This window comes from Oncorhynchus kisutch, linkage group LG18, assembly GCF_002021735.2.
Source record: "Oncorhynchus kisutch isolate 150728-3 linkage group LG18, Okis_V2, whole genome shotgun sequence".
Taxonomy (NCBI): domain Eukaryota; kingdom Metazoa; phylum Chordata; class Actinopteri; order Salmoniformes; family Salmonidae; genus Oncorhynchus; species Oncorhynchus kisutch.
This window is the reverse complement of record NC_034191.2, coordinates 74,567,795-74,588,162: the sequence shown is the minus strand read 5'-3', so window position 1 is coordinate 74,588,162 and position 20,368 is coordinate 74,567,795. Positions and strand designations below refer to the sequence as shown.

Sequence of the window (20,368 nt, the reverse complement as noted above, 5' to 3'; positions counted from 1 at the left end):
CAGATCTTTATCTATTCTACTGTAATGTCAGTGATATGTACTGTTCCTTAGATCCAGGCCAGTGTCACTTAATTATGTCTTTTGTTTCCTGTTTTGCAGCTTCTTGAACAAAATTGAGTCTGTGAGGTCGAATGACTACACACCAACAGATCAGGTTAGCAGGCTTTTCAACATTCTGGAGCATAGCTCTAATGTACTGATGAATGACATAGATCTAATGTACTGATGAATGACATAGCTCTAATGTACTGATGAATGACATAGCTCTAATGTACTGATGAATGACATAGCTCTAATGTACTGATGAATGACATAGCTCTAATGTACTGATGAATGACATAGCTCTAATGTACTGATGAATGACATAGCTCTAATGTACTGATGAATGACAGCTCTAATGTACTGCTGAATGACATGTTAAATGTTGTTTAGCTGTATCATCTGAACCACTGTGTAGGAAAACGTTACTCTTTCTCTCTTCTTTATTTCTCTCTCTCTTCCTTATTTCTCTCTCTTCTTTATTTCTCTCTCTCTTCCTTATTTCTCTCTCTCTCGCTCAGTCCGTCACTCTTTTTCGCTCTCTCTCAATTCAATTGAATTCAAAGGGCTTTATTGGCATGGGAAACATATGTTTACATTGCCAAAGCAAATGGAATTCACAATAAACAAAAGGGAAATAAACAAGGGAAACATTAGTACATTTTAATTTCAAATGTTATATTGTTGGCAATGTACAGTGTTTTAACAATGTGATAGTAGTTGAAGTATGAAAGGGAAATTGAACATAAATATTGGTTGTATTTACGATGTTGTTTGTGCTCCACTGGCTACCCTTTTCTCATGGCAACATGACTGCACACCGGTATTTCACCTCACAGTTATGGGAGTTTATCCATGTTTGATTTGTTTTCAAATTCTCTCTTTCTTCCTTTCTATTTTGCTTATTCTTTTTGTGCATCTCTTCATCTCTGTGCCCCTCTTGTTTTTGAACCCCAGGACTTGCTTCGCTGCCGAGTTTTGACTTCAGGTATTTTTGAAACAAGATTTCAAGTCGACAAAGTGAACTTTCAGTAAGTGTTCCCTTTCCTTCATTGTGATGTAATGTTACACAGCATTGTCTGTTGTCTTAACTGTATGAACAATGTACTGTATGTACATGGCTATGGTGGTTTCCTGTTATCATGGAAATGTCCCCACCTTGTGGTCGTCTAGGGTCGTTTTTTAAATTTGTCTCTAAATGGCTGTCATGAAAAGCATAAAGCTTTGCTTCTTTGTGTTAGGTTTTATTTGTTATATGGACATAATTTGTTAAAATACAAATGTAGCTAAGTCAAATGTGATTTAGTATCATACCATTTACAGTCAACCACCAACATTTCTTTGGAAGAGTCTTTTGTCTTTTCCTTTTGCTAATTAACATTTTGGTTGTCTAACAAATGCACACTAAATGGAAAGTATCTGCACTGAAACACCATGACACGGCAAATCAACATACTGCCAAGTGGTTTAGTGTTGTGGTTAACTTTACCCACAAGGGGGCTCTGTTTCCAGCACCATCACTCCATGTAGAAAACTAGTCTAATAGACTGTCTCTCAAGATTTGAGATCAAGACATGGTTGAGTTAAATGTGCTTCTTCCACACATTGGCCCATACAGAAGTTAACAGGTTTGTCCCTCTCTCTCAGTATGTTTGATGTAGGCGGCCAGAGAGACGAGAGGAGAAAATGGATCCAGTGCTTTAATGGTGAGTTTGGATTCTGTGTACGGTTCTGCTCCCCACTGTGCTGTTCTGCTCCCTACAGTGCTGTTCTGCTCCCCACTGTGCTGTTCTGCTCCCCACTGTGCTGTTCTGCTCCCCACAGTGCTGTTCTGCTCCCCACAGTGCTGTTCTGCTCCCTACTGTGCTGTTCCCACTGTGCTGTTCTGCTCCCTACTGTGCTGTTCCCACTGTGCTGTTCTGCTCCCTACTGTGCTGTTCCCACTGTGCTGTTCTGCTCCCCACTGTGCTGTTCTGCTCCCCACTGTGCTGTTCTGCTCCCCACTGTGCTGTTCTGCTCCCCACTGTGCTGTTCTGCTCCCCACAGTGCTGTTCTGCTCCCCACTGTGCTGTTCTGCTCCCCACTGTGCTGTTCTGCTCCCCACAGTGCTGTTCTGCTCCCTACTGTGCTGTTCCCACTGTGCTGTTCTGCTCCCTACTGTGCTGTTCCCACTGTGCTGTTCTGCTCCCCACTGTGCTGTTCTGCTCCCCACTGTGTTGTTCTGCTCCCCACTGTGCTGTTCTGCTCCCCACTGTGCTGTTCTGCTCCCCACTGTGCTGTTCTGCTCCCTACTGTGCTGTTCCCACTGTGCTGTTCTGCTCCCCACTGTACTGTTCTGCTCCCCACTGTGTTGTTCTGCTCCCCACTGTGTTGTTCTGCTCCCCACTGTGCTGTTCTGCTCCCCACTGTGCTGTTCTGCTCCCCACTGTGCTGTTCTGCTCCCCACTGTGCTGTTCTGCTCCCCACTGTGCTGTTCTGCTCCCCACTGTGCTGTTCTGCTCCCCACTGTGCTGTTCTGCTCCCCACTGTGCTGTTCTGCTCCCCACTGTGCTGTTCTGCTCCCCACTGTACTGTTCTGCTCCCCACTGTGTTGTTCTGCTCCCCACTGTGCTGTTCTGCTCCCCACTGTGCTGTTCTGCTCCCCACTGTGCTGTTCTGCTCAATGTTGTGCTGTGAGTATAACTATGGTGGTTCGGTGAATGATGGTCAACGAGTAACCTTTTCAAGTAAACTTTTCTGAAACTGGAAGACTCATGTTAGCACATATGATAATGCCCAGGCTTTAGCTTTACAGGCTAGCACAGTCTTGAGGTGGGACAGACAACGGTGTTTCAGTAGCTCTGCATTGTATTCCATATCGGGATCCACATTTTATACGGAAGGATTCATTAGTATTACATGCTATATGATGTGGTTTGTAAGGTCTCAGCGTCTGGTACTCACTCCCGAGTGGCACAGCGTTCTAAGGCACTGCATCTCAGTGCTAGAGGCGTCACTACAGACCCTGGTTCGATTCCAGGCTGTGTCACAACCAACTGTGATTGGGAGTCTCATATGAAGGCGCACATCTGGCCCAGCGTGGTCCTGGTTAGGTTTTGGCTGGGGTTGGCCATCATTGTAAATAAGAATTTGTTCTTAACTGACTTGTCTGGTTAAATAAAGGTTACATTTTTTTCCTTTTTTATTCTTTTTTTTATAAATGAGTACTGAAACAACTCATTTCACTGTGCTCCTATTTCTTTCAGACGTGACGGCCATCATATTTGTGGCGGCAAGCAGCAGTTATAACATGGTCATAAGGGAAGACAACAGCACCAACAGACTCCGGGAATCACTGGATCTCTTCAAGAGCATCTGGAATAACAGGTTGGTCCACAGTCACCTTGTCTGGCTCTCTGCCCTCTGGTCCACAGTCACCATGTCTGGCTCTCTGCCCTCTGGTCCACAATTACCTTGTCTGGCTCTCTGCCCTCTGGTCCACAATTACCTCATCTGGCTCTCTGCCCTGTGGTCCACAGTCACCTCGTCTGGTTCTCTGCCCTCTGGTCCACAGTCACCTCGTCTGGCTCTCTGTCCTCTGGTCCACAGTCACCTCGTCTGGCTCTCTGCCCTCTGGTCCACAGTCACCTCACCTGGCTCTCTGTCCTCTGGTCCACAGTCACCTTGTCTGGCTCTCTGCCCTGTGGTCCACAATTACCTCGTCTGGTTCTCTGCCCTCTGGTCCACAGTCACCTCGTCTGGCTCTCTGTCCTCTGGTCCACAGTCACCTCGTCTGGATCTCTGTCCTGTGGTCCACAGTCACCTCGTCTGGCACTCTGTCCTCTGGTCCACAGTCACCTCGTCTGGCTCTCTGCCCTCTGGTCCACAGTCACCTCGCCTGGCTCTCTGTCCTCTGGTCCACAGTCACCTCGCCTGGCTCTCTGTCCTCTGGTTCACAGTCACCTCGTCTGGTTCTCGCTGCCCTCTGGTCCACAGTCACCTCGTCTGGCTCTCGCTGCCCTCTGGTCCACAGTCACCTCGTCTGGCTCTCGCTGCCCTCTGGTCCACAGTCACCTCGTCTGGCTCTCGCTGCCCTCTGGTCCACAGTCACCTCGTCTGGCTCTCTGTCCTCTGGTCCACAGTCACCTCGTCTGGCTCTCTGCCCTGTGGTCCACAGTCACCTCGTCTGGCTCTCTGCCCTCTGGTCCACAGTCACCTTGTCTGGCTCTCTGTCCTCTGGTCCACAGTCACCTCGTCTGGCTCTCTGTCCTCTGGTCCACAGTCACCTCGTCTGGCTCTCTGCCCTGTGGTCCACAGTCACCTCGTCTGGCTCTCGCTGCCCTCTGGTCCACAGTCACCTTGTCTGGCTCTCTGTCCTCTGGTCCACAGTCACCTCGTCTGGCTCTCTGTCCTCTGGTCCACAGTCACCTTGTCTGGCTCTCTGCCCTGTGGTCCACAGTCACCTCGTCTGGCTCTCGCTGCCCTCTCCAAACCCAATTTTGCCCTACTGAACATTTCACACCAGATTTAGTAATATATTCTATTGTGTTATGATTTCAATATATTTTCAATACACTGAAAATGCATTTCAAACCAACTGTAACACATTGCAACACTATATAAATGTGCTTCCCATTTAGTGTTAATCAGTCAAGGTGGTGAAATCAGTGTTAATCAGAAACAGAAACATGAGAGTTGGATGGAGAGGTTTTATTTTTAAACCCACCCGTTCACATTCCAATAACTCTGACGAAATGTGATTGTTGAAATACCTGTCTAGTCACGCCATTCTTTGTTTTCAGGTTTCTACGGACCATTTCAGTCATCCTGTTCTTGAACAAGCAGGACATGTTGGCTGACAAGATCTTAGCAGGGAAATCCAAACTTGAAGACTACTTCCCTGAGTATGTTCGCTATACAGTACCGGCTGAAGGTGGGTACTAAGATGGACGGAAAACACCCCATTGTTTAAATCATTGTTGATTTGACTCATATTCAATATTTATAAGCATTTATAATTGTTCATTATTTAAAATATATTATGAACTGGATCATAATAAATTATACAAATGTACTAACCTAAGGTTCACACACTCCAGAAACGAAGCCTCGTTGTTGTTGCTTCACAGTGAAGGACTCCCAAACCGATCCTCAAGATGTATTCAAAGGTTAACCCATTTTGGCAACTCACACTTTTTGAAAATGTGAATCAAATGCAATCATTTGCGCTGGCCCTGGAATCAACCTAATTTAGACCTCTTATGACACTATTACTTATAGATATTCCAGGGACTCTTTTGCAGTATGTGAACAATAGCATTAACATCCCTTTCTTCCCATTGTCAAATGAGAATGGTTTGGAGCATGGAGAACAGTAGTTAGAGATATAAACATTTGATTGCAGGCACTGCCATCAGGCACTACACTGATTACATCCAGTCCTAATGATATCCTTCTTCTGATGACATTTGTCTCTTTGTGGTCAGCCGTTCCAGACCCTGGAGAGGACCCTAAAGTGACCCGGGCCAAATTTTTCATCCGAGATGAGTTCCTTGTACGTACCGTTTTCATTCTGTACTGTCTGTAGACCCTTGTTTCCTAGTCTTAACTTAAGAGTCAACCATTTCAAGGTTTGAGTCATTTCCATTTCAGTTCAGTCAATTGACGAAATAAAGTGAAATGTGGATGTGTCTCTCCGCCACCCCACAGAGGATCAGCACGGCGAGCGGCGACGGCAAACACTACTGCTACCCCCACTTCACCTGCGCCGTGGACACGGAGAACATCCGCCGCGTCTTCAACGACTGCCGAGACATCATCCAGAGGATGCACCTGCGTCAATACGAACTCTTGTGATTGGTTGCAGCCCACCATCCAGTCAGCACTCTGCCAATCCCGGCGCAGTTTGATTCCACTCCCAAAACACAAGGCCCTGTTACCAGGAGAACTACTGAAGCATCACAATGCTGTCATTTTGTTTGCCATTGTTGTTGTTTTCTATTTACTTTTCTCCTTCCTTTGTTCTTTTATCTATGGCCCATCTTGACTTTATTTTGTAGGTCTAAGCAGGGATGGGACATTGTGTGTGTGCCTCATCTTTTATTTCCAATGCCTTTATTCTGTTCATTCCACTAAGCCTTTTTAGACCTTTTTTTTGTAGTTTTTGTTTGAAACTAGTCTTCTTCTTCTGTCATTTCTGTTGTTTTGATCTGGACCAGCTGAAGTTGTTATGAGGGTGTGTGAGAGTTGAGGGATCTGACGGACTCCTGTGAATGCTGGTTCCTCCCAACACCTCTCTCTCTCTCGTACTTGATGAAGGGGTGGGCAGCAGAAGTATCAGGTAACTTAATGCCGTCAAGGAAGTATACACATGATGTAGCACCGTGATATTTATTACTCTGTCACTTTTTGTTTATTTTGTATCATTTTATTGCAGGATGATGGAGATCGAGGCTTTCAGGCTGTAGATTTAGCATAGAGGGGGTGGGGCTTGTGGGAGAATAGGAGGATGCTGGGAGTTTGAGTCCTATGCACCTCTGGCCGTAGGAGCAGCAGCAGCTTTCTGCCACGTGTCTAGATGGAAAGAGAAATACCACACTCACTTTGATTTGCCCACAGACGGTCCTTTTTACTTAGATCCTCTTGGGCAAGAGTTCTATCTATATATATATATAGATTTGTTTTTGTTGATTATCTTGTACAGACTGCAAAATGTAATGTTATTTTGTACAACTTTATTGAGAAAAAAACTACTTGTAGAAGATCTTTGTGCCTTGATAATGGCTGTACCTGTAAATTGAGCTCTGATGTATGTTGTTGACTGCGCTGTACAGCTTGATGTCAAACTCTATCTGACAGTAGAGACTGCAGGTAGGGCGTCTCTCTCTCTCTCTCTCTCTCTCTCTCTGTAGAGGTACATTTTTCTGGTTTATAAAAAAGGAAAATGTTCTTTAGTAGAAAAAAGGAGGAAAAATTTGCGAGGGGTTAAAAAAAAAACACACGGAAATCCTGTATACATTATGCAAATTAACCACTTACCTACCGCAGTGACCAGGTCGCAGCCAGAGACATTGCCTTCATCCTCCTTCGTTTTGACGGTGAACATTTCAATTTTTGTTTCTGATTCTCAGCTTTAATACATTACAAGATCAATTGACGTGCCCAAATCGCAACCTGGTGTTGTTTTACTACAGTAGGAAGCAACTTTTTAGATATGAAGTGTGTATGAGATGTATACATACGCGTGCCAGTAAATGTGTGTGTGTGTGTGTGTGTCTGTGTGTGCTTCGAAGCATGCATGTACTGTAAAATATATACACACATGCACTCATGCATTGTATATGTACATTGTACAAATACATTTTATATTAATATATATGTACATATACATTTATAAAGATATACATATATTCTATAAATCTATATGTACAATTATACATAGTAATGTGTGTGCCTATGTGTATACATATTGATGAATGTCTAGAACGTATGTATGCATAGGCATCAACTTATATAGAATGAGAGGAGAAAGTAGTGATCAAGTCGGTCATGGACATGGAGAGCCCTTCACATTGCCACAGGTGTGAACCCAGTTAGATGGGCTGTTCTTTACACCGAACGGCAGCTTTCAATGTGCAAGTCTATTCTGAGAGCGAGGAGGCAGGAGTGATACGTTTGTGTCAGGCCTTTATGGAATACGGAAAAATATTTTTATTTTAATAAAGAGGCACATCAGAATACTTTTTTTTTGGGGGGGGGGGGTGTCTAAACTGAATATGCGGGAAAATATGACAGATTATGTACACTTTGTATATGCATAAACTACAGTTACAAGAAACCCAGTGTCACCATCTTCCCTTGACTGTTTTCGTCCAGGTCACGTTTAAAAAGCTCAAAGATGGCCCTGCCATAGCTTATTCACCAGTAGATCAGAGATCAACATTTAAAAACATTCAAGTTGCCAATCATTTAAAAAGGGAAATGAGGGATAAAATCTCAGGGCACGTAATTGATCAGTAAAAACTATCCCAGAGTGACCCAGGCCCTCCCTGTAAAAGGTGCTGTTGGGTTCTATGTCAGGACCCAGACCCTCCCTGTAGAAGGTGCTTTTGGGTTCTATGTCAGGACCCAGGCCCTCCCTGTAAAAGGTGCTGTTGGGTTCTATGTCAGGACCCAGACCCTCCATGTAGAAGGTGCTGTTGGGTTCTATGTCAGGACCCAGGCCCTCCCTGTAAAAGGTGATGTTGGGTTCTATGTCAGGAGTGTCTACACAGGAGTCTTTGGAACATGGGGCCTGAGGGCATCAAAGGTGACAGGTCACACAGATGTCCTCATACAGTTACTTTGACAGGTAATCGTAGGGCCTATCTCTTGCCATTCACCTAGAACATTTCACCCTCTATTGGTTTCAGTCACACTTTACTTCAGGGGACTTTTTTTTATAAAAGCGGCCCGCCAAGCAAACGATCTAGGGGAAAATGTCAGAAGCCCTTGTGCTTGCCCATAAGATTGGTGGCCAGGAGCATGGAGGTCTTGGTGAGATGTAGGTGGGCCAAGAGCAGGAGGAAGACGACCATGGCTGTGGAACAGTAGATGGCCACCACGCTGCTCTCCTCTGGCAGGAAGCACTTGGCCAACTGGAAGTCCGTGGGAGAGAAGGTGCCCTGGAGAGAGCGGGAGAGAGGTAAACTTTCATTTCAAATGGAATTGACCCTGAGACTGAACAAAAATATAAATGTAACCTGCAACAATTTTAAAGTTCATATGAGGAAATGTGACTGGGGAATACAGATAGGCATCTGATGGTCACTTAAACAAAAAGCTAAGGGTGTGGATCAGAAAACCGGTCAGTATCTGGTGTGACCACCATTTGCCTCATGCAGCACGACACATTCCTTTGCATAGAGTTGATCAGGCTGTTGATTGTTGACTGAAATTTTTTCTCACTCTACAATGGCTGTGCGAAGTAGCTGGATGTTGGTGGGAACTGGAACGCGCTGTTGTACACGTCAATCCAGAGCATCCCAAACTTGCTCAATGGGTGGCATGCCTGGTGAATATGCAGGCCATGGAAGAATTGGGACATTTTCAGCTTCCAGGAATTGTGTGACATGGGGGCAGCAGGTAGCCTAGTGGTTGGAGCGTTGGGCCAGTAACCGAAAGGTTGGTGGATCGAATCCCCGAGCTGACAAGGTAAAAATCTATCATTCTGCCCCTGAACAAGGCAGTTAACCCACTGTTCCTAGGCCGTCATTGTAAATAAGAATTTGGTCTTAACTGACTTGCCTAGTTTAATAAAGGTTAAAAAAAAATAACAATGATGGCGGTGGATGAATGGCACGACAACAGGCATCAGGTTCTCGTCACGGTATCTGTGTATTCAAATATCCATTGATAAAATGCAAGTGTGTTCATTGTCTGTAGGTTATGCCTGCCTATACCCCCACCGATTAGGATAAATGTTTACTAATAGGGATGTGCACAAAATTTGAGAGAAATATATATTTTTTTTGTGTGCATATGGACAATTTCTGAGATGTTTTATTTCAGCTTATAAAACATGGGACTTTACATGTTGTGTTTATATTTTCATTCAGTGTAGTTAATTAGTTACCAGGATGAAGCTGGGGTTGTTGCGGTTTCTCCAGCTGAAGGAAGGAACGCTGATCTCTGGATGCTTGTTGTCATGGACCACCTTACAGGCACTGTGGGTGTGGCCACTCAGGATAAGACGGGGCTGGAACCACCAAAGTAACTGCAAAGTGGGATCAAAAGAATCCATCATATTTCTGTATTCACATGCCTCTAAAGCCGTGTTCACATTGGCTGTTTGAACTGACTCTAATCGTATTTATTTATTTTTCCTGCAGTATGAACAGCCAAAAAAACACATGGAATCAGATATTTCTAGCCACATTTCAAACCAGCGTCCTAAGTGGTTTGAAGTCATATACACATTTGATACCTGGCCATGCGACTTGTGTCTGAACGGTCAAATCCGATTTATTTGTCATCAAGTGGTTTTAGACTGTTAGTTGGTATCTTGTTACTTGCTAGCTACTCTGTTTTTAATGTTTTTTTATTTATTTAACCTTTATTCAACTGTTGACGTGATAGCCAACTAGCTTGTTAATTGTTTAGAAACAAATAAGTGAATGTGCTAGAAAGCTAAACAGCTACCTAGCCAGCTAGCTAGTGGACTGCTGTGGCTGGCTGGCTAGTGGACTGCTGTGGCTGGCTAGCTAGTGGACTGCTGTGGCTGGCTGGCTAGTGGACTGCTGTGGCTGGCTGGCTAGTGGACTGCTGTGGCTGGCTATCTGGTGGACTGCTGTGGCTGGCTATCTGGTGGACTGCTGTGGCTGGCTAGCTGGTGGACTGCTGTGGCTGGCTAGCTGGTGGACTGCTGTGGCTAGCTAGCTAGTGGACTGCTGTGGCTGGCTAGCTGGTGGACTGCTGTGGCTAGCCAAAAATAACTCGTTTTGAAAGTTGGATCATCTTATCCTTTGATGCTTTAAAAGTGTTCTTACCACTATGATTTTGAACATTCAAAACAACTGGGAAATGTCCATGACAGGCATTATTGTCACCGTAGCTTGCTACAGAACTGAGTGATAGGAAGCACAAGTACCACCACCAATCAGTCTAGACCCCTTCTCCCAACCCCCTCGTTACTATGACAACTAGTGTAGCCTTGTCATCACATGACTGCTGTCTGAACACACACAATTTGGTCACTTGTAACTTGCTGTTTGTACAGTTAGTTGTCCAAAACAAACTGAACAAACAAAATATGATATGAGCATTAAGGCATGCAGTGTGAACAAGGCTGAAGAAGACCCAACATTTGTTATAGTTTTCAGTCAGAAAGATGCACTCTTCAGAATGAGCCCTAGGTCTGTATCTCAGTAGTCTAAAGTGGCTTCCTCTCCTTGTCTCCTTTCCTTCATCTGCACGATCTGAATAAAATAAAACAGGTGCAAGCAAGGAGAGGAGGCCACTTTAGACAATGAGTTGCACCCCAGGTGTTAGTTATATGACTGAGTGTGTGTGTAAACTCACCCTTTGAGAAGCCTCCTGGGATAGCACGTCATAGCGCTCATGGAACACCTGGTGTCGCTCTTCAGGAGAGGCGGCGTCCTGCCCAGTGCACTCTGCATCGTTAGGTCGGTACAAAGGGTAGTGCTTCCGACAGAAGTACATAACATACTGTAAGTGAACAATGCTAGGTGTTTTTGTATAATAGGTAGGCTATACACAATATGGATTTCATTTGCAGCTAACCAATAACCCCCCCCTCCCCCCCCAGAACAGCTTTAATTCGTCAGGGCATGGACTCTACATGGTGTTGAAAGCATTCCACGGGGATGCTGGCTCATGTTGATGCCAATGCTTCCCACAGTTGTATTAAGTTGGCTGGATGTCCTGTGGGTGGTGGACCATTCTTGATACACACATGAAACTGTTGAGCGTGAAACCCAGCAGCATTGCAGTTCTTGACACTAACCGTTGTGGCTGGCACCTACTACCATACCCCATCCAAAAGGCACTTAAATCTTTTGTCCTGCCCATTCACCCTCGGGATGGCACACATACACAATCCATGTCTCAAATTGATTTGAACTCTTATTTTACCAGGTTAGTTGACTGAGAACACATTCTTATTTACAGCAACAACCTGGGGAATAGTTACAGGAGAGAAGCTTTAAAAAAAAAAATCTATCTTCAAGTGACATCAATAAAGGATCATCATTTTCACCTGGTCAGTCTATGTCATGGAAAGAGCAGGTGTTATTAATGTTTTGTACTAAAAATACCTGTGAAATCAACATCGCTATTTAAAAAATTATCATTATATTTACTTGACTCATTAGCACGGATAGAGAAGCTTGCCTAGTTGTTTACATGTTTGATTGGTCAGATAAGTGCAGGCGTGAGAAATTTCACCAGTGGGGAGAGAGCAAGAGAGAGGGGTACACATTGATGGCGTATGGCTTGAAGTGCTGAGCATCATGAGATGATGTGAACTGGAACAGGTTTAGGCTATTATAACTTTACAGAATTATATACTAGACATACACTACCATTCAAAAGTTTGGGGTCACTTAGAAATGTCCTTGTTTTTGAAAGAAAAGCACATTTTTTGTCCATTAAAATAACATCAAATTGATCCGAAATACAGTGAAGACATTGTTAATGTTGTAAATGACTATTGTACGTAGCTGGAAACGGCAGATTTTTAATGGAATATCTACATAGGCGTACAGAGGGCCATTATCAGCAACCATCACTCCTGTGTTCCAATGGCACGTTGTGTTAGCTAATCCAAGTCCTCAACTAGCCTAGCTGCTAGCTAGCTGCATATCAAGGTAGCGGTGTTTTCTTGAGGGCTTGATTAGTCATTGTGGCTGGGACCGCAGATTGTCCCGGGTTTGTGGCTGTCTAGATCCCTGCTGTTTGTTGTTTTCAATCTTCCCTGTGACCTGCCCTGTCTGGAACTGTGAGGAGTAACAACGTAAACTACTTTACTAGCTACCATGACAAAGACCACACCTTGCGGGAGTACCGTTGAGGACAGTGGTGTCTCTCACACGTGAAGGATCTTTTAAACAAATAAAGATAGTTCTACAAACAGTTGTTACAACAACAAGAAAATAGCTTCAAGTGTTTTGTCCAAATATTGGTGGATTCTACTAATAAAATAATGGATGACCTGACCAGAGAGGTCCAGGACCTGTAGAACAGTTTGCAGTTCTCCCACGGTCAGCTCAATGAGTTGAAACAGGAGAACGGCAAGATGACAGCAATCTGTAAGTCATTGAGAGAGTACATCAGATCTGTGTGTGAGGCCATGATAACAATGACGGATACATCGGGGGACAGTCAAGGTGGAACAACATGGTTGTGGATGGAATTGCAGAATCTCCACATGAGACATGGATGGAGTCTGAAGACAAAGTGAGGGAAATGATCTTTGAGAAATTGAAGATGGACCACAGGAAGATTGAGTTGAAATGTGCCCACAGGACTGGAAAGCCCACAACTGGCCCATGTGACAGGCCCTGACCGATAGTGTTCAAGTTCATGAGGTTCAAGGACAAGGTAGCTGTTCTGGAAAGAGCCAAGAACTTGAGAGGAACATATATCTTCCTCAATGAGGATTATCCTGAAGCTGTGCGCCAGAAGAGGAAAGAACTGATCCCAGCCATAGAAGCTGCCAGAGCGTGTGGGGACATTGCTTACATCTGCTATGAGAGGCTCATTGTCCACCCTCCATCCCATAAGCCTGGAGGGGATGAGAGCCAAGCCTATGGGTTCGTAGCTTCAACCCTGCAGCACACACAACAATTGATTAATGGACTGCTGAATGTAAATGTTGTTCTCTTGCTTTGCTTGCTCTTTTCAGTATTATGTCTAAGTGATAAGCTACCCAGGAAAGTGTTGAAAATAGCCCATATTAATATATGTAGCCTTAGAAATAAGGTTCATAAAATCAATAACTTGCTAACATCAGATAACATTCATATATTAGCCATTTATGAGACTCACTTAGATAATTAATTCAGTAACTAAATAATATGTGTGAAATGCTTGATAGTGTATGTGATGTAAACAAAGAGGTCTACATGTATCGATGACATTTTTACTAATTCTGTAGAACTTTGTTCTAAAGCTGTATCTGTACCCATTGGATGCAGTGATCACAATATAGTGGCTATATCCAGGAAAGCCAAAGTTCCAAAAGCTGGAACTAAAATAGTGTATAAGAGATCATACAAAATATTTTTCTGTGACTCATGTTCAAAATATTTGTTGGTCTGATGCGATTAATGAGGAGCATCCAGACGCTGCACTTGATGAATTTATGAAATTGCTTCTTCCAATTATTGATAAACATGCACCTGTTAAGAAACTGACTGTTAGAACTGTTAAGGCTCCATGGATTGATAACGAATTGAAAAACTGTATGGTTGAAAGAGATGGGGCAAAAGGAGTGGCTAATAAGTCTGGCTGCACATCTGACTGGCTGATTTACTGCAAATTGAGAAATGATGTGACTAAACTCAACAAAAAGAAGAAGAAACTGCATTATGAAGCTAAGATCAATGGAGTACTTTATATGAAATTATGGGCAGAAAGACATATTCAACTCCATCTTTCATCGAATCACAAAACCACTTCATGTTGCCAATTATTTCAATGATTACTTAATTGGCAAAGTGGGCAAACGTAGGCAGGAAATGCCAACAACGAACAGTGAGCCATTGTATTCATGAATAAAAAAACTAATAATAAAAGAAAAGCATTGCAAGTTCTGTAAAGTTATTATGGGAGAGGTGGAAAATGATTGTTTTTGATCAATAAATTACAAATCTCCTGGCATTGACAACTTAGATGGAAAGCTACTGAGGATGGTAGCTGACTCTGTAGCCACGCCTATCTGTCATATCTTTAATCTGAGCCTTGAGGCAAGTCTTTGTCCTCAGGCCTGGGTGGAAGCAAAGTCATTCCCCAACCCAAGAGTGGTAAAGCTGCCTTTACTGGTTCAAACAGCCAACCTATCAGCTTGCTGCCAGCTCTTAGCAAACTGTTGGAAGAAATTGTGTATGACCAAATACAATGCTATTTCTCTGTAAACAAATTAACAAGAGAAGGGCACTCAACATGTACTGCACTGACACAAATGACTGATGATTGGTTGAAAGAAATTGATAAGAAGATTGTGGGAGCTGTACTGTTAGATTTCAGTGCAGCCTTTGATATTATTGACCATAACCTATTGTTGAAAAAACATATGTGTTTTGGCTTTTCAACTTCTGCCATATCTTGGATTCAGAGCTGTCTATCTAATATAACTCAAATGGTTTTCTTTAATGGAAGCTTCTCTAATGTAAAAAATGTAAAGTGTGGTGTACCGCAGGGCAGCTCTCCTGGCCCTCTTTTCTATTTTTACCAATGACCTGCCACTGGCATTAAACAGAATTTGTGTCCATGTATGCTGATGATTCAACCATATACCCATCAGTAACCACAGCTAATGAAGTCACAGAAACACTTAAAGAGTTGCAACCTGTTTTGGAATGGGTGGCCAGTAATAAACTGGTCCTGAACATCTCTAAAACTAGAGCATTGTATTTGGTACAAATCATTCAATAAGTTCTAGATCTCAGCTGAATCTGGTAATGAATGTTGTGTCTGTTGAACAAGTTGGGGAGAGTAAATTACTTGGTGTTACCTTCGATTGTAAACTGTCATGGTCAAAACATATAGATTCAATTGTTGTAAAGATGAGGAGAGGTCTGTTTGTAATCAAGAGATGCTCTGCTTTTTTGACACCACACTCCAAAAAGCAAGCCCTCCAGGCTCTAGTTTTGTCCAATCTTGATTATTGTCGAAATGTGTGGTCCAGTGCTGCAAGGAAAGACCTAGTTAAGCTGTAGTTGGCCCAGAACAAAGCGGCATGTCTTGCTCTTCATTGTAATCAGAGGGCTAACATAAATACTATGCCAGTCTCTCTTGGCTAAGAGTTGAGGAGAGACTGACTGCATCACTTCTTTTTATAAGAAACATTGTGTTGAAAATCCCAAATTGTTTGCATAGTCAACTTACTCATAACTCATAACTCTGACACACACACCCCACCAGACATGCAGTCCCCACAGTCCCCAAATCCAGAACAAATTCAAGAAAGCGCACAGTATTATATAGAGTCCTTATTGCATGGAACTTCCTTCCATCTCATATTGCTCAAATAAACAGCAAACCTGGTTTAAAAAAAACCAAACAGATAAAGCAACACGGCACAACGCCTCTCCCCTATTTGACCTAGATAGTGTGTGTATGTATTGATATATAGGCTACATGTGACTTTAAAAAGAAATGGATGTAGTTCTGTCCTTGAGCTGTTCTTGTCTATTAATGTTCTGTATTATGTCATGTTGTGTGTGGAACCCCAGGAAGAGTAGCTGCTGCTTTTGCAACAGCTAATGGGGAGCCTAATAAAATCCAAAATACCAGAGCTATGATCCCTTACTTGTTAAATCCACTTCAATCAGTGTAGATTTATTTTACCTTTATTTAACTAGGCAAGTCAGTTAACAACAAATTCTTATTTTCAATGACGGCCTAGGAACAGTGGGTTAACTGCCTGTTCAGGGGCAGAACGACAGATTTGTACCTTGTCAGCTCAGTTGTAACCTTCTGGTTACTAGTCCAACTCTCTAACCACTAGGCTACCCTGCCACCCCTAGATGAAGGAGAGGAGACAGGTTAAACAAGGCTTTTTTAAGCCTTGAGACAATTAATAAATGGACTGTGTATGTGTGCCATTCAGAGGGTGAATAGGCAAGACAAAATATGTAAGTGCCTTTGACTGGGGTATGGTAGTAGGTGCCAAGCGCACCTGTTTGTGTGTGTAAAGAACTGCAACACTGCTCGCTTCAACCCTCAACAGTTTCTTGTGTGTATCAAGAATGCTCCACTACCCTAAGAACATCCAGCCAACTTGACACAACTATTGGAAGCATTGGAGTCAACATTGGCCAGCATCCCTGTTGGATGCTTTCAACACCTTGTAGTCCATGCCCACAACAAATTGAACTCAATATTAGGAAGGTGTTCCTATATGTTGAACACTCAGTGTACAATGACACCGCAAGGACCTATAATTAACTAAAGTAGTCTCAGTCACTTGGCAAGCACGCGCACACACACTAAACCGTACCTGTAGGATGATAGGTGATGAGCGGGGAAACTTCTGCATATCCTCCTGACAGTATGTTCTCATGCTGCTTGACCGGTGGCTCTGTGAAATCCACAATATCATTACAATCTACTTTCACATTAGCAATGGGAGTAACATAATGTTGACAATGTGTAGGGACAATCCTACCTCTTTCGTGACAACATAATGCTTACCACGTTTCAAAAAGACATTTCTGGGGATGTTAGTGAATAAAGTCTAGAATTAACTCAAAACATTTGACCCACATATTGTTGGCGCTGAGTAACATGCAAAAGCCATATGGTGACTCTTGATTGCACTCGGGAGAGAAATACGTATTTTTTTTTGTCAATGCTCAAATCTCTTGCTTCTTTCCAAATCCCAATAACCCCCATTTTGTCTGTGTGTTTGTGTGTGTGTGTGTGGCATTGATGGTTGATTGATGATGGTTGCGATTAAGATCACCAGCACTGAACAGTTGAGAGCCTGAGAGAGGCTGTACAGCTCGTTTTCCACATGCTCGCAGATGGGGCAGCGGTCTCCATGCATGGCCATACTGTTCACCAGTACAAAACTTTGTGGGAACACACAGACACACACACATTAATGATGGTACAAGGATTGGAGCTAAGCTACACATTAACGTGACTAACCACAAACAACACATTGTTAAACTGTTTACATGCATAATTTTGAGACAAGGTTAGATGACGCTATTTACAGTAAAGTGACCTACTTGACTCCCTTATTGGTTACGATCCGGGCAGAGGTGACATTGAACACCCTCTCGAAGCGTTCAAGTTTGTACCAGCTCATTCTGTTCAAAGATTAAAAAATAATTATGTTATGTCAAGAGAAAGTGAGCACAACCACAGGGCTAGGGCCTACTAACACACACCAACTACAGACAACATAACTCCCTATTGTTAGCGGAACTAGTTGAGAATAGAGAGAACAACGTTGTCGACATGTTCTTGGTAGCCTCCATTTAACAGTGAGACTTCTGAACTTAACTTACTCATGATGGAAGCCGATGTCATGGTTACCAATGAGGGCTATAAGCTCCACGTCTCTGGGATGTCGGAAGATCTGCGTAAAGCGTCGGACGTCGTCCTCCCAGTCCTGAAGAACACAAGGTGCATATTCAGATGGTCACAGAGGAACAGTTTGAGCTGGGGTATCAACATCTGCCTCAACCCCTCCTAGCACTAGACACAGTAGGGTGTTACAGTAGGGTGTGTACTACTGTTATTTAATTCCTCCCTCAGTTACATTTAGGTTACATCATACCATTACCTCATAATAAATGAAATGAACTCCCAAACACCTACTCCCATTCACTGTCTGTGTTTCTACTAAAGCACAACTGGTGGAGGTTAGTCACAACTCAAGGACAATCAAATCAAGGGAAATGAAATTGGAACGGCCAATGCTCAAATCCACGCACACACACACACACACACACACATCCCCTTGTGTGCCAACAGATGATGTTATTATCACATATCCTGAGTAGTCTAGCTGTTGGCGGTGTGTGTGGTCTATCCTTTCTGTTAACCGACAGTGTCCATCAACTAACCTTTGGGGAGCTCCATTTCCCCTCATCGAATATGTCTCCCAAAATGAAGACCACCTCTGGCTGTAGGACCCCCAGTGCTGTCTGGAAAGCTCTCTCCATCTGCCATTCTCTATCAGGGAGGAATGTACAGTACATTATGATTAGGGCAGGGAGTTTTCCTGACCATGTGGAAAGACCACAAGGAAGGACCACTAGGAAAAACTCTGGGCCCTGACTATAGTGATAGCCTATTACAGTCCAGAGTTGTCCTGATGAGGCCTCATAAGAAAATACTCCTGGCCCTGATAATAATCTGTTGGTCATGACTACCCAACTCTACCAAGATACAACCACCTTTGATCGAAAGTGTTCTTGTCCATCATGCTATATAATGTATTTAATAAATCCTGGTAGCATCCTCCCAATGAAAAAAACTATTGAAACTGACAACTAGAACTCATTTTGTGAACCATGTGAACATGAAGCATTGCAGTCAAAGATGTGATCCGGTTTAGTGCCCTAGCTGGTGAAGTTGGATGCTATGGTGATTTCATATGATCTGATATTAATTTGAGCCATCTAAGAGGATTAATTCTATTCCTGTCCTAAAAAAGCTCCCAGTTTCCATGATTTATGGACGTGTTTGGAGGGACTTGTACTGTCTGTTTCTGTTCATTGTTTTCAGACTAAATTTTTTTGTACATCTGATATGAGATGCAAATGACAGTTTTGACCAAAGAGAGGTTTGAAATGTACACATTCAACAAATGACAGTCCTACAGGGATGTAAAACACACAAAAAATAAACTATTTTTTTATTAATATGATAATTTATCAAATACGCACAAGCAATGAAATTGGAATAGGAGATTAAAGCCTACCTTCGCAGTTTGTCGAACCAGTGTCCCTTTATTGCGCCAAGGAGGTGGGTATCCGACAGAAACAAAGCGCGAAGCGGGGGGACTCCCTTACCGTTGTCTCTATTCAACTTCGGCCACGAACAACGCAAAATGGCAGGGTAATATATCAAATATTCACAGAAGATAAACACGCAAATGACAGATAAGAACAGAGTGAAAGTAAGGCCCCATTTACATTTGCAACTCAGTCCGTGCATGTCTAAAAACGAAATAGCAATCTGTTCCAGTCACTGCTGGACAAGGCGAACTAAATCCTGCTAAATCATTGAAAATAACTTGCCCTAGATAAACGTAACGGCTTAAGAATTGTACAGAGGACCCATGCCCTGCCTAAAAAAATACGCATATTCGTCTGTATCAATAGTTTTTGGTCCTTTAGGATTGTCATGCGACAGCAATCTTCTAAATATGACTCGCGTGGGATGTCTAGTCAAGAGAATGCGGAGGCTGAATAGTTGTTGGTAGCAAAGTACTTTGTATATATCAATATTTGACTGCAATTATTGATTAATTTGGCTACAAAGTCGTCAAAACTAGTTTATGGCATTAAGCGCGATGCAGTTTGAGCATGTGAAAGAAAGAGATAGAGTGTGTGTGTGTGCTGGAGTGCGTTCAGTTCGCGTTAACGTTTACACTGACACACACGTTTCCACAAAACGGTCCTCAAAAAAACGGTGCGGACCTTTCTTCGAAAGTCTTTGAGGTAGCATACTTTTGCGCCCGTTTGGTGTGTGTGTGTGGCCTGGTAAACATAGGTGTGACCATCTGAAATCGCAAAACTCGTGCAGCACACTATATGATAACTGCACTCTGATCCACCCTAATTTCAACGTTTTTCAACTGGTCGTTCAATACAGTAGGTCTACCGTTTTCGTTGAATTCAACGTTGCATACCGTTCTGTCGTACTGAACGTAACCCCGTTTGACTTGTTAAACTACTGGGCAGGACGAACCACAATATTCATCAGATATGGATCAGATTCGTAATTATACAAGCCTGACTGGTACTGTATGTGTCACTTTTTCACGTGCATTTTAATTGACTTGTGACTAGGTACATTGTTTTGATGGCAACAGTATAAAGTTTGTATTTGTCAACCATCCACACATCTAAATTCGAATATCTATCCGTGTGATGAAATGTACTGAACG

The 20,368-nt window shown here is 43.1% G+C and overlaps 2 protein-coding genes across 8 annotated transcripts in view; one reads left to right on the top strand and one right to left on the bottom strand.

The window, feature by feature from the left end:
• LOC109909794 (guanine nucleotide-binding protein G(olf) subunit alpha-like) overlaps positions 1 to 7,757 on the top strand; it is a 60,240-nt gene extending 52,483 nt beyond the window's left edge. For 3 of the 7 annotated variants that reach the window (XM_020508820.2, XM_020508822.2, XM_031796787.1), the window contains 7 exons: positions 100 to 154; positions 997 to 1,070; positions 1,687 to 1,745; positions 3,285 to 3,405; positions 4,821 to 4,951; positions 5,505 to 5,572; positions 5,728 to 7,757. In XM_020508820.2, coding sequence (XP_020364409.1) covers positions 100 to 154; positions 997 to 1,070; positions 1,687 to 1,745; positions 3,285 to 3,405; positions 4,821 to 4,951; positions 5,505 to 5,572; positions 5,728 to 5,874 — 655 coding nt within the window. In that variant the 3' untranslated portion in view covers positions 5,875 to 7,757. Of the gene's footprint in view, positions 1 to 99; positions 155 to 996; positions 1,071 to 1,686; positions 1,746 to 3,284; positions 3,406 to 4,820; positions 4,952 to 5,117; positions 5,187 to 5,504; positions 5,573 to 5,727 lie in introns of all 7 variants that reach the window. The other 4 variants (XM_020508819.2, XM_020508821.2, XM_031796786.1 and 1 more) reach the window with 3 other exon arrangements.
• Positions 7,688 to 19,921, bottom strand: mppe1 (metallophosphoesterase 1). The gene is made up of 9 exons (XM_020508823.2): positions 19,178 to 19,921; positions 18,318 to 18,426; positions 17,757 to 17,860; positions 17,475 to 17,555; positions 17,204 to 17,312; positions 16,739 to 16,819; positions 11,077 to 11,199; positions 9,632 to 9,772; positions 7,688 to 8,681 (listed from the first exon to the last, which is right to left on the bottom strand). The coding sequence occupies exons 1-9, from the start codon at positions 19,411 to 19,413 to the stop codon at positions 8,499 to 8,501; spliced, it is 1,167 nt and encodes a 388-aa protein (XP_020364412.1). The 5' UTR covers positions 19,414 to 19,921; the 3' UTR covers positions 7,688 to 8,498.
• Between the last annotated feature and the right edge of the window lie 447 nt (positions 19,922 to 20,368).